Raw genomic sequence first — 12,756 nt, 5'->3', positions numbered from 1 at the left:
ATAATTTAACTCCATTTCTCATCAGTAACACTTGATTGAGCTTGTCTTAAAAGTGTATTATCTCTCCTCTCTCTTCTCCCAGGCTTTCTATTCCTCCCTCCTTCCCTTGTTCTTCTCTTCCTGTCTCCCCTACACTCGTTTCTGTCTGGTCTGGAAGGGGATACATAATCTCTACATCTGCTTTATGGCTTTTGGTTGCAGTCCAACACTATTGTGCCACACTGCTGGCAGAGTGTTGCAGAGTACCACTAGATGGGGATGTGTAGTCATGGCAGAATGAACATGCAACTCACAGGACAGCCAAATGATAAAAAAGAGTGTGCTCTCTCACTGCTCCTTTAAATAACATGGGACTGCAAGTGTTTGGCGTGGTCCTTGACGATTCTGCTCCATAGGTATATTTTCCTCTAGGTTTCACATCTCTTCCCAGGCGTCACACTCTTTCTGAAATATAGTACCCTTGAAGGGCCAGAGAGAGAGAGAGAGACAAAATGTTTGCAACATTCATATATAAAGAGGTTAGCGGGGCAGTCACATCACACCGTCATGACTGCGGCGATAAAGGTACACAATGCCTAGTGCAGTGTAAGCAAACGGCAGAACAGCGAGCGGGAGCTGTGGCGTGTGGAAAATGCTAGTGGACACAGACAATGCAACAGGCTCAGGCCTGACTAGCCCTCAGAGGGACAGGGGTCGCCTCACTGCGGACAACAGCCCCCTCTCTCCCTCCCTCCCTCTGAGGGCTAGCCAGCGCAGGGGCTGCCACAGCATGGCCTCGGGGAGGACGCTGAAGTTCGCCCTGTGCGAGGTGCTGCAGTTTGTAGGCCTATGCGTGCCGCTCTTCATCGTCATGCAAAGATTCGCCCTCATCGTGGCGCGGGTCAAGAGCATGGCGCAGCCTCCTGGCGACGCCAGCACCGCCTACTGGCTCATCGTGGCCTCCTCCATCGCCTATGTCACCTCCACAGCCCTGCTGGTCTGGGTGCCCATGAAGTACATGGTGTTCACAAATAAGAAGTTTCTTGTCGGCAGGAAGAAGTGGTGAGTGTCTTTCTGGTCTATCTGGTCTGTTTGTTCTGCGACCTAGCTGGAAATCTATGTTAGGAGCTGTGTCTGAGCTGTAGCTGTATTTTTTGTAAGCATTTCACTGTAAGGTAACGCATACATTTCCCAAATTGACCTTCTCCTGTAACATACAGTATATATATGTAACACATGTAAGCCCTTTACTATTGCCTGTAAGGTAACCTGTTGTATTCGGGTATGTGACAAATAAAATGTGATTTGATTTTTAATATAACAGCAATGATAATGGTTGTCTGGTCTGTGTGGCATGAACCTGACCGGTAGCTGTGCTGTGTCTGACTCGACTGGCCTGCAATTGGTTCGGCTGTAGCTGGGCCACGTCTATCATGCCAACATTGAGCATTTCCAAATGCATTGATATTTTCCTTTTTCATAACGTCTAGCCTATAACTATCGCTCCTTTCTCTCTTTCCTTCTCTCTCTCTCTCTCTCTCTCTCTCTCTCTCTCTCTGTCTCTCTCTATCAGGAGGCCAGTGGCCCTGGTCTATGTGATCCTCTCCACATTACCCTGCTTTGCCTTTCTCATCGCCAGCTCAGAGGTAAACCATGTGACCCTGGTGTTACGCATCATTTGTTTATGCTCGTCTCAGTGTGTCTATGTTTCCGTGACCTTTGACTTAGATTCACCGTTGTAGGTGACCTTTGACACTCAACCTGTTGGTTACCTCTGAAATGAGAGTGACACTTACAGAAAGATATTCTAACTCAGAGGTATTCACATCCAGGCCTTGAGGTCTACATTATTGCTTGTTTCCTGGTACCCCTGGTAGTTAATTAATAGATTAATTATGCTTTTGATTAGTTCCAGTCCACTCACCTGATGTACCAGGTCCGAATCAGTCTAGATGATTCCATGCATATCGAACCCTACTGAGCACGATGCAGACTATCCTCTACACTCTTAGAATTAAGGGTACAATATTGTACCCTGGAGTATAAGTAAATCGAAATACACATAATGTACCTTCAGAGGTACACATACAGTATGATCTTACAAGGTACTGTACGGTACCTTTTAGGGTACTGTGTGATAAAGAGTATAACGGTACATTTTTGTACCCAATATTTTGAACATAAATATACAGTCATGACACTCTTACTCTCAACGTACGGTGAAGGTACATTTCTGTTTCCCAGGTTACAAACGTATTTTGTGTACCCTTAACTCTTGATGGCACTGATCTGTACCTTGGCTTACCATAAAAGCAATGTATTGAAGAAAAGTACATATTTGTACCCACCATGTGGCATGTAAACTATGAGGTTCACACCACTGTATAAGGGTCAAATTAGTTTAATTTTAATGATAACATTGATCTAGGAACTCACTTGGTGAAGGTCACAGGACTAAAAACATTTGGCCACCTGTGAGTGGAAGTGTTGTACCAGTTTAAGTGGTCTATAGCTACATCTGTGTTACTTTAAAGGAACAATTGGCTTTGTCACTGTGGTGGTTCCCTATAAAGGCACATTTTTCATTTTCTAAAAGCATGCTTTAGTACCTGTGGACTGTATGTAAGAAAGGTATGAACTGGGTACAATTATGTATCTATAACTAAAGGTACAAAGGGTGTACTACAGGGTACAAGCATTTGTGCCCCTTTAGGGACAAATCTATAAGAAAAAAACCCGAGTGTACCATCATGACACAACCACGGGATAATGACGTTATTTGAAGTGTGGTGTCCTAGCGGGGTCTTATGAGAGATGAGGGGGTCAAGTTGATGAGTTGAGACTAGTGATCGTATGCTTGATCCCGGAGCTCCGAGACATACGCTGAAATTGCTAAGCGATGTACTTCGAAGCAGTGTGCCGATTCCTGTATTACTTTATCAGAAGCACGTGATTAATGACGTCCGGAGCATCGTTTCATCGAACAACCATTGGTTTGGTAGAAGACAAAAAAGGCTATGCTGCGTACAGGCTACACAGGGTGTGGGACATCGTAAATAATCCTTTGGCTGCTCTAAATTATTTTTACCAGCAGGTGCCACTAGTGTATACTGTGTTGATCAAAGCCTAGGGTAATGAACCTATTTTCAACACTATTGGCTGGAAAACCTAGTTGAGAGGAACATGCAGGTTCTCAGGGGAACAATCTACAGCCCTATGGCCAAGGGGCTAGTGATACGCAGCTGAGTTCCTCTTCCTGTCCCAGCYGCCCTGGWCACATCAGCTGTCCATCTGGCACTTTCCCACTTCCTGTCTGTGAAGAGTCCACCTCCTATGAGCGCAATTTCTAGAGGTTCCTGAAGATCCAGGGGTGACCTCAGGACCTTGGCTTATCTACTCTCTTTCACATAAGAGAAGCCATAAATTAGGCTCAGATGACTCCCAGTCTCTTTTGTTCTGTGTCCTGTAGGCAAGTAGTCCTGGGTTAAGCGCACACGAGAGCTAAGTGATTAGCCCACTTACCCAGTATCACAGAGGGTATATAGCACTTATAGGGTGCCATGTAGTATTTGGAGAAGGTTCGGAGGGGAAGCCAAGCTGGCACAGGACTGTCACACGACCGGCACATGACCGTTTCATTAGATCACAATCAGGGCTAGAAATTGTAATGATAGCTACTTTATGGAGGAAGAATTTTCTTACTATGACTGATGTGGTTGTCCCATCTAGCTATTGTAAGATAAATGCACTAGCTGTAAATTGCTCTGGATAAGAGTCTGCTAAAATGTCAACGTCATCTGATTCAAATCACAGATTGGTTTTGATCATTGTCTTCTCTCAGGTGCAGATCAATAACAGTATAAGACAGGACACGTTCGCAGAGCTCCCCGTGTCGCTGATGCTCTTCTCCCTCATCTGCATCGATATCCTGGAGAGGATCCGCCACTGTCGACTCACTGGACACGGTGAGAATGCAAAGCTCTGTGTTCCGCACGCACGTTTAACTGAACACTAGCTAGCTACTGTAGTCTGAATACTACCTGATCCTCTGCCAACTCACTGAGCGCGACCTCTGTCACATGCAGCTGGACCTAGTGTCATTTCATTACGACAACAATAGTGTACACTATCGGGGGATATGTTCTGTCAAGAGATACAGTATGTATCGCAGGAAATGAACAGGAAATTCTCTGTACGACCCGCCAATTGATTTTTCGGAACACAGTGTTGAATTGGCAAAAAAACATGACATGTTCTAAGGACGGCTGTCACTTTCTTGGAATCCCTTTATTCGAGGAAATAACCAGATCCTGTCCTTTTCCAYTGATCAGAAATGCTATTGTATTATGGTAAAATATAGTGCCTATAGAGCCCAGAGAGACAATCGCTGTGTTGTCCTGTGTTCTACACTGTTGGGCTGTGTGGTGTGCATGTTTGTGCCATAATGAGATGTTCTGATCTGCGTCATTCAGTCACGGCTAACATACTCATGCGCTGTTRTCTTTCCGTCCAGCTAATGAATTGGACCGAGATGCTGAGATCCCTTCCACTGTCCTCACACACGTGGAGCACCTACGCGGAACCCCAGTGACACCAGTAAACCCAGCAAACCCTGCATCACCCGTAACGCCAGCTGTGCCCGGGCAACCTGCACAACCAGGGCAACCTGGCGGTCCAAATGGGCAGGACCAGAACGGGGCGGGCTCTCGACCAGAGGCCAATGGGACTTTCCAGGGGATGTCAGGGGGGATGTCAGGGGGGATGTCAGGTAACCAGATACCAGGGAGACAGTTTAGCATATCAGGCCTGAGCTCACGCTCGGCACGCTCGGCACGTTCTGCACGCTCGGCACACTCTGCCAGCACGTCGGTGGACCGTGGCGTCTCACCATACGCCTACACAGGGCCGCTGCACTTCCTGTGTGCCAGCGATGCCCGAGCCGAGGTATTTGTGGACAGCTTTCTGTTCTGGATGGACACAGTGGAGATGGTGAGGGTGGCTGGGCACCCAGCCGTCTACTACTCGGGYTGGGTGTTCCCTATCTACATCTTCAGCTACCTGTCGTGCCTGCGGCTGGTGGTCATGCCCCACAGTCCCCTGCTGTCATCACTAGGTGTGGCCTTGCAGGATCTGCCCTTCCTGTTTGTGCGTATCGGCCTCATCGCCTTCTTCGGCTTTGTCACGCCCCTCCTCTACCTGATGAAGAACCTGCTCGTCTGCCTGGCCTTCATCTACTTCAACTTCATGACCAAGCTGAGGGTCTTCAACACCGAGAGGATGTTCTGATCTGAGTCGCCAGCCAAGGATGAGAATAAACAATGGACTACAACCCACTGGGCAAAAACTGGTTTCCACATCATTTCAACCCCCCCAAAAAAATGTGATGACGTTGGCATCAACGTAAGGGATTTTTTTTTTTTTTTACTTTATTTTTTTAGCCTAAATCCAATGTCATGGTGATCTTTTTTGTTGATTTCACATTGAATTCACAAGTCAATCAAAAGTCAATCAAAACTAGACGTTGAAATKACGTCTGTGCCCAGTGGAAATGGACTTCATAACAGAGACACCAAAACCAAAACAACATCTGACTCACACGGCGATGAGAAGAATATGAGCGGAGTGTTCGGCACAGCAAAGAGAGATTGATCCATTTCATAACGACGRTTCTGATTAAAGGAGGGACAGGATGACATTGTGGTGCTTTTTGCAGGCTAAAAGGGAACTCTTTGGCAATTTGTTCCCGTAAAGGGGATGGAGGACATTGACTGTCAGAGGACTATGTGTTGTCTTAGTGTTATCTTATTTCCTCTTTGTTCACCGTTGTTTTTTTACCCCCCAACTCCCCTTGCCCCTTGTCCCCAACCTGAACCATGGCACTTTGAGAATGTAAAGAACCTGTCATGTCACTTACAGATTTGATAACAGATAATATATGATGTTTCTATTCTATTACCATAAAGTGCAGTGAATTGTGTAAGAATATACATCAATGTTGTTATACAGCCCAGATTTTTTCCCTTGCTAGGTTATCATATCCACACATTTAAAACAAAGCGTGAGTTTGTACAAATGAAACATATATTTGGGTGTAAAAATTTATAAAGAAAAATAGAAAACCTGAGAAAAAAAGACATCTGTTTTATGATATGATTTCACGTGAGCATGAACTGTGTATGACTCCATTTACAGTGGGGAGAACAAGTATTTGATACACTGCCGATTTTGCCGGTTTTCCTACTTACAAAGCATGTAGAGGTCTGTAATTTTTATCATAGGTACACTTCAACTGTGAGAGACGGAATCTAAAACAAAAATCCCAAAAATCACATTGTATGATTTTTAAGTAATTAATTTGCATTTTATTGCATTGACATAAGTATTTGATACATCAGAAAAGCAGAACATAATATTTGGTACAGAAACCTTTGTTTGCAATTACAGAGATCATATGTTCCTGTAGTTCTTGACCAGGTTTGCACACACTGCAGCAGGGATTTTGGCCCACTCCTCCATAACAGACCTTCTCCAGATCCTTCAGGTTTGGGGCTGTCGCTGGCAATACGGCTTTAGCTCCCTCCAAAGATTTTCTATTGGGTTCAGGTCTGGAGACTGGCTAGGCCACTCGAGACCTTGAGATGCTTCTCACGGAGCCAATCCTTAGTTGCCCTGGCTGTTGTGTTTCAGGTCGTTGTCATGCTGGAAGACCCAGCCACGACCATCTTCAATGCTCTTACTGAGGGAAGGAGGTTGTTGGCCAAGATCTTCGCGATAATCGGCCCCATCCATCCTCCCTCAATACGGTGCAGTCGTCCTGTCCCCTTTGCAGAAAAGCATCCCCAAAGAATGATGTTTCCACCTCCATGCTTCACAGGTTGGGATGGTGTCTTGGGGTTGTACTCATCCTTCTTCTTCCTCCAAACACGGCGAGTGGAGTTTAGACCAAAAAGCTCTATTTTTGTCTCATCAGACCACATGACCTTCTCCATTCCTCTCTGGATCATCAGATGGTCATTGGCAAACTTCAGACGGGCCTGGACATGCGCTGGCTTGAGCAGGGGACCTTGGCTGCGCTGCAGGATTTTAATCCATGACGGCGTAGTGTGTTACTAATGGTTTTTTTTTGAGACTGTGTTCCCAGCTCTCTTCAGGTCATTGACCAGGTCCTGCCGTGTAGTTCTGGGCTGATCCCTCACCTTCCTATGATCATTGAGCCCCACGAGGTGAGGTCTTGCATGGATCCCCAGACCGAGGGTGATTGACCGTCATTTGAACTTCTTCCATTTTCTAATAATTGCGCCAACAGTTGTTGCTTTCTCACCAAGCTGCTTGCCTATTTCCTGTAGCCCATCCCAGCCTTGTGCAGGTCTACAATTGTATCCCTGATGTCCTTACACAGCTCTCTGGTCTTGGCCATTGTGGAGAGGTTTGGAGTCTGTTTGATTGAGTGTGTGGACAGGTGTCTTTTATACAGGTAACGAGTTCAAACAGGTGCAGTTAATACAGGTAATGAGTGAAGAACAGGAGGGCTTCTTAAAGAAAAACTAACAGGTCTGTGAGAGCCGGAATTCTTACTGGTTGGTAGGTGATCAAATACTTATGTCAAGCAATAAAATGCTAATTAATTACTTAAAAATCATACAATGTAATTTTCTGGATTTTTGTTACAGATTCCGTCTCTCACAGTTGAAGTGTATCTATGACAAAAATTACAGACCTCTACATGCTTTGTAAGTAGGAAAACCGGCAAAATCGGCAGTGTATCAAATACTTGTTCTCCCCACTGTATATGCGTGTGTTACCGGCCTCAGTCTGTAGGTGGCCTGTAATAGTATAGTTTACGTAAACACAAGTTTACGCTTGCAAAGATCTGACGCTTTCTCTATTCTGAAGATTTTGAAAAATCTTCTTCAATTGTCTATTTTCTTGTACGTACACTACCGGTCAAAAGTTTTAGAATACCTACTCATTCAAGTTTTTTTTAAATTATTCTCTACATTGTAGAATAATAGTGAACACATCAAAACTATGAAATAACACATATGGTATCATATAGCAACCAAAAAAAAGTGTTAAACAAATCAAAATGTATTTTATATTTGAGATTCTTCAAATAGCCAGCCTTTGCCTTGATGACAGCTTTAAACACTTTTGGCATTCTCTCAACCAGCTTCACCTGGAATGCTTTTCCAACAGTCTTGAAGGAGTTCCCACATATGCTGTGCAATTGTTGTCTGCTTTTCTTTCACTCTGCGGTCCGACTCATCTCAAACCATCTCAATGTGGTTAATGTCGGGGGATTGTGGAGGCCTGGTCATCTGATGCAGCACTCCATCACTCTTCTTCTTGGTCAAATAGCCCTTACACAGCCTGGAGGTGTGTTGGGTCATTGTTCTGTTGAAAAACAAATGATAGTCCCACAAAGCACAAACCAGATGGGATGGCGTATCGCTGCAGAATGCTGTGGTAGCCATGCTGGTTAAGTGTGCCTTGAATTCTAAATAAATCACTGACAGTGTCACCAGCAAAGCACCCCCACACCATCACACCTCCTCCTACATGATTCCATATGTGTTATTTCATAGTTTTGATGTCTTCACTATTATTCTACAATGTAGAAAATAGTAAAAATAAAGAAAAATCCTGGAATGAGCAGGTGTGTCCAAACCTTTGACTGGTACAGTATATACAGTGGCAAAAAAAAGTATGTGAACACTTTGGAATTACCTGGATTTCTGCTTAAATTGGTCATAACAATAGACAAACACAGTCTGCTTAAACTAATAACTCACAAACAATTATACGTTTTCATGTCTTTATTGAACACACCGTGTAAACATTCACAGTGCAGGGTGGAAAAAGTATGTGAACCCTTGGATGTAATAACTGGTTGACCCTCCTTTGGAAGCAATAACCTCAACCAAACATTTTATGTAGTTGCGGATCAGACCTGCACAACGGTCAGGAGGAATTTTGGACCATTCCTCTTTTCAAAACTGTTTCAGTTCAGCAATATTCTTGTGATGTCTGGTGTGAACCGTTCACTTGAGGTCATGCCACTGCATCTCAATCAAGTTGAGGTCAGGACTGGGCCACTGCAGAAGGCATATTTTCTTCTGTTGAAGCCATTCTCTTGGTGATTTACTTCTGTGTTTTGGGTCATTGTCCTGTTGCATCACCCAACTTCTGTTGACCTTCAATTGGCGAACAGATAGCCTTACATTCTCCTGCAAAAGCCTTGATAAACTTGGGAATTCATTTTTCCGTCGATGATAGCAAGCTGTCCAGGTCCTGAGGCAGCATAGCAGCCCCAACCCCAAACCATGATGCTCCCTCCACCATACTTTACAGTTGGGATGAGGTTTTGATGTTGGTGTGCTATGCCTTTTTCTCCACACATACTGTAGTGTTATGTGTTCCTTCCAAACAACTCAACTTAGGTTTAATCTGTCCACAGAATATGTTGCCAGTAGCGCTGTGAAACATCTAGGTGCACTTTTGCAAACTTCAGACGTGCAGAAATGTTTTTTTTGGACAGCAATGGCTTATTTTGTGGTGTCCTCCCATGCACACCATTCTTGTTTAGTGTTTTACGTATCGTAGACTCATCAACAGAGATGTTAGCATGTTCCAGGATTTCTATAAGTCTTTAGCTGACACTCTAGGATTCTTCTTAACCTCATTGAGCATTATGTGCTGTGCTCTTGCAGTCATCTTTGCAGGACGGCCAGTCCTAGGGAGAGTAGCAACAGTGCTGAACTTTCTCCAGTTATAGACAATTTGTCTTACCATGGACTGATGAACATCAAGGCTTTTAGAGATACTTTTGTAACCCTTCCCAGCTTTATGCAAGTCAACAATTCGTAATCTTAGGTCTTCTGAGATCTCTTTTGTTTGAGACATGATTCACATCAGGCAATGCTTCTTGTGAATAGCAAACTCACATTTTGTGAGTGTTTTTTATAGGGCAGGGCAACTCTAACCAACATCTCCAATCTCATCTCATTGATTGGACTCCAGGTTAGCCGACTTCTGACTCCAATGAGCTTTTGGAGAAGTCATTAGCCTAGGGATTCACATACCTTTTCCAACCTACACTGTGAATTTTTAAAGTATTCAATATAGACGAAAGAAATACAATAATTTGTGTGTTATTAGTTTTAGCACACTGTGTGTGTCTATTGTTGTGACTTAGATGAAAGTCAGATCAAATTTTTGGACCAATTTATGCAGAAATCCAGGTAATTCTAAAGGGTTCACATACTTTTTCTTACCACTGTATATGTACAGTGGGGAGAACAAGTATTTGATACACTGCCGATTTTGCAGGTTTTCCTACTTACAAAGCATGTAGAGGTCTGTAATTTTTATCATAGGTACACTTCAACTGTGAAGAGACGGAATCTGTAAACAAAATCCAGAAAATACATTTATGATTTTTTAAGTAATTAATTGCATTTTATTTTTGCTATGACATAAGTATTTTGACACCTACCAACCAGTAAGAATTCGGGCTCTCACAGACTCTGTTAGTTTTTCTTTAAAAGCCCTCTGTTCTTCACTCATTACCTGTATTAACTGCACCTGTATTGACTTCGTTACCTGTATAAAAGACAACCTGTCACGACACTAATCAAACAACTCCAACCTCTCCACAATAGCCAAGACCAGAGAGCTGTGGTAAACATCAGGGATAGAAATTGTAGCACCTGCACAAGGCTGGATTGGCTATCGACAATAGGCACAGCAGCTTGTAGTGAGAAGGCAACAACTGTTGGCGCAATAGAATAGCGAATCTCAAGATGACGCGATCCTATCACGCCTGCAAGGTTTTTTTCTTGCAGACCCTGACCTCGTGGATCTGACATGGATTGGGCACCAGACTTTCATCGGCAGACTCCAAATTAGCGACTTTGTTAATCTATTACTGGTATGCGCAGGCCAGCGACAAAGAGATGATGCACTCTCAAAAAGCGGCCATACATGCCTCGCCCTGCCGTTCTACCCCAACCTATATCTGTTTGCTCTATGACCAATGTCTTTTACTTGCCTATCTGTCACGTGTAGCCCATCCTGGAGCTTGTGTCGGTGCAAATACAAGTGTTAGTATGGCCATGATGTCCCTTACCACACGTCTCCGTGGTCTTCGTTTGCCATCTGCTCGTGGAGGAGGGTGTTGAGGTCTGCTCTTCTGAGGGAGTGTGTTGAGACAGCGTCGTCTTTTATACTAGGTAACTGGAACGCAAGTTTCACACTACTCCGCGTGCAGTTAAATACAGGTAAAGTATATGGTGGAGAAAACAGGTAGGGGCTTGCTCCTAAAAGACAAAAACAGGCAGGGTCTGTTGAGATGCCTGGCGCACAATTCATATATGTTGGTAAGTGCTCTGAAGCAAATACTTATGTCATCGCAATAAAATGAGCAAATTAATTACTTAAAAATCATAACAATGTTGATTTTCTGGATTTTGTTTTAGATTCCGTCTCTACAGTTGAAGTGTACCTATGATAAAAATTACAGACCTCTACATTGCTTTGTAAGTAGGAAAACCTGCAAATCGGCGCAGTTATCAAATACTTGTTCTCCCCACTGTATATATAAACGTTGAAGTGCGGAAGTTTACATACACCTTAAACAAATACATTTAAACTCAGTTTTTCACAATTCCTAACATTTAATCCTAGTAAAAATTCCCTGTCTTAGGTCAGTTAGGATCACCACTTTATTTTAAGAATGTGAAATGTCAGAATAATACTGCGAACGGACCGTGGATGGTCGCCGGAGGAAGTGGACCGTGTCGTCGCCGAAGGAACGGACCGTATATCGTCGCCGGGCCATCCCGAACCGTGACCGGACTCCGACTGAGATCGTCGCCAAAGCTCCGGACCGTAGATCGTCGCCGGAAGCTCCGGACCGTAGATCGTCGCCGGAAGCTCCGGACTGTGGATCGTTGCGGGACTCCGAACGTAGATCGTTGGGGAAGTCCGGACCATGGGTGTCGCCGGAGGAACCAGACGTGAATCGTCGCCGGAGGAACCAGACCGTGAATCGTCGCCGGAGGATCCGGACCGGGAAACTTCGCCGGAGGCTCCGGACTGCGAACCCTCGCTGGAGGCTCTGGACTGCGAATCCTTGCTGGAAGCTCCGGACTGGGAACCGTCGCTGGAGGCTCCGGAATGGGAACCTTTGCTGGAAGCTCCGGCTGGGAACCGTCGCTGGAGGCTCCGGACTGGGAACCGTCGCTGGAGGCTCTGGACTCGCGAACCGTCGCTGGAGGTCTGGACTGCGAACCCTTGCTGGAGGCTCTGGACTGGAACCCTCGCTGGAGGCTCTGGACTGGGAACCCTCGCTGGGCTCTGGACTGGACACTCTCGCTGGAGGCTCTGGACTGGAAACCCTCGTTGGAGCTCCGACTCGGAACCGTCGCTGGAGGCTCCGGACTGGGAACCGTCGCTGGAGGCTCCGGACTGGGAACCGTCGCTGGAGGCTCAGGACTGGGAACCGTCGCTGGAGGCTCCGGACTGCGAACCGCTGCTGGAGGCTCCGGACTGGGAACCCTCGTTGTGAGGCCTCAGGACTGGGAACCGTCGCTGGAGGCTCTGGACTGCAGACCGTCGCTGGAGGCCTGGTGCGTGGAGCCGGCACAGGACGTACCGGGCTGGGGAGACGCACAGGAGGCCTGGAGCGTGGAGCCGGCACAGGACGTACCGGGCTGGGGAGACGCACAGGAGGCCTGGTGCGTAGAGCTGGCACAACGTGTCCTGGACAGATGACAA

At 45.5% G+C, this 12,756-nt stretch overlaps 1 protein-coding gene across 1 annotated transcript; it reads left to right on the top strand.

Moving 5' to 3' along the window:
- The first annotated feature begins 651 nt into the window (after window positions 1-651).
- Window positions 652-6,162, top strand: LOC111977267 (transmembrane protein 236-like). The gene is made up of 4 exons (XM_024006651.3): window positions 652-1,041; window positions 1,553-1,625; window positions 3,821-3,944; window positions 4,493-6,162. Exons 1-4 carry the CDS (start codon window positions 770-772, stop codon window positions 5,263-5,265), a joined length of 1,242 nt encoding a protein of 413 aa, XP_023862419.1. The 5' UTR covers window positions 652-769; the 3' UTR covers window positions 5,266-6,162.
- The last annotated feature ends 6,594 nt before the right edge of the window (window positions 6,163-12,756 follow it).

The sequence above is a fragment of the Salvelinus sp. IW2-2015 genome, linkage group LG17 (assembly GCF_002910315.2).
Source record: "Salvelinus sp. IW2-2015 linkage group LG17, ASM291031v2, whole genome shotgun sequence".
Lineage (NCBI taxonomy): Eukaryota > Metazoa > Chordata > Actinopteri > Salmoniformes > Salmonidae > Salvelinus > Salvelinus sp. IW2-2015.
The sequence above is the reverse complement of the archived record's forward strand: the minus strand, read 5'-3'. Positions and strand labels throughout refer to the sequence as shown.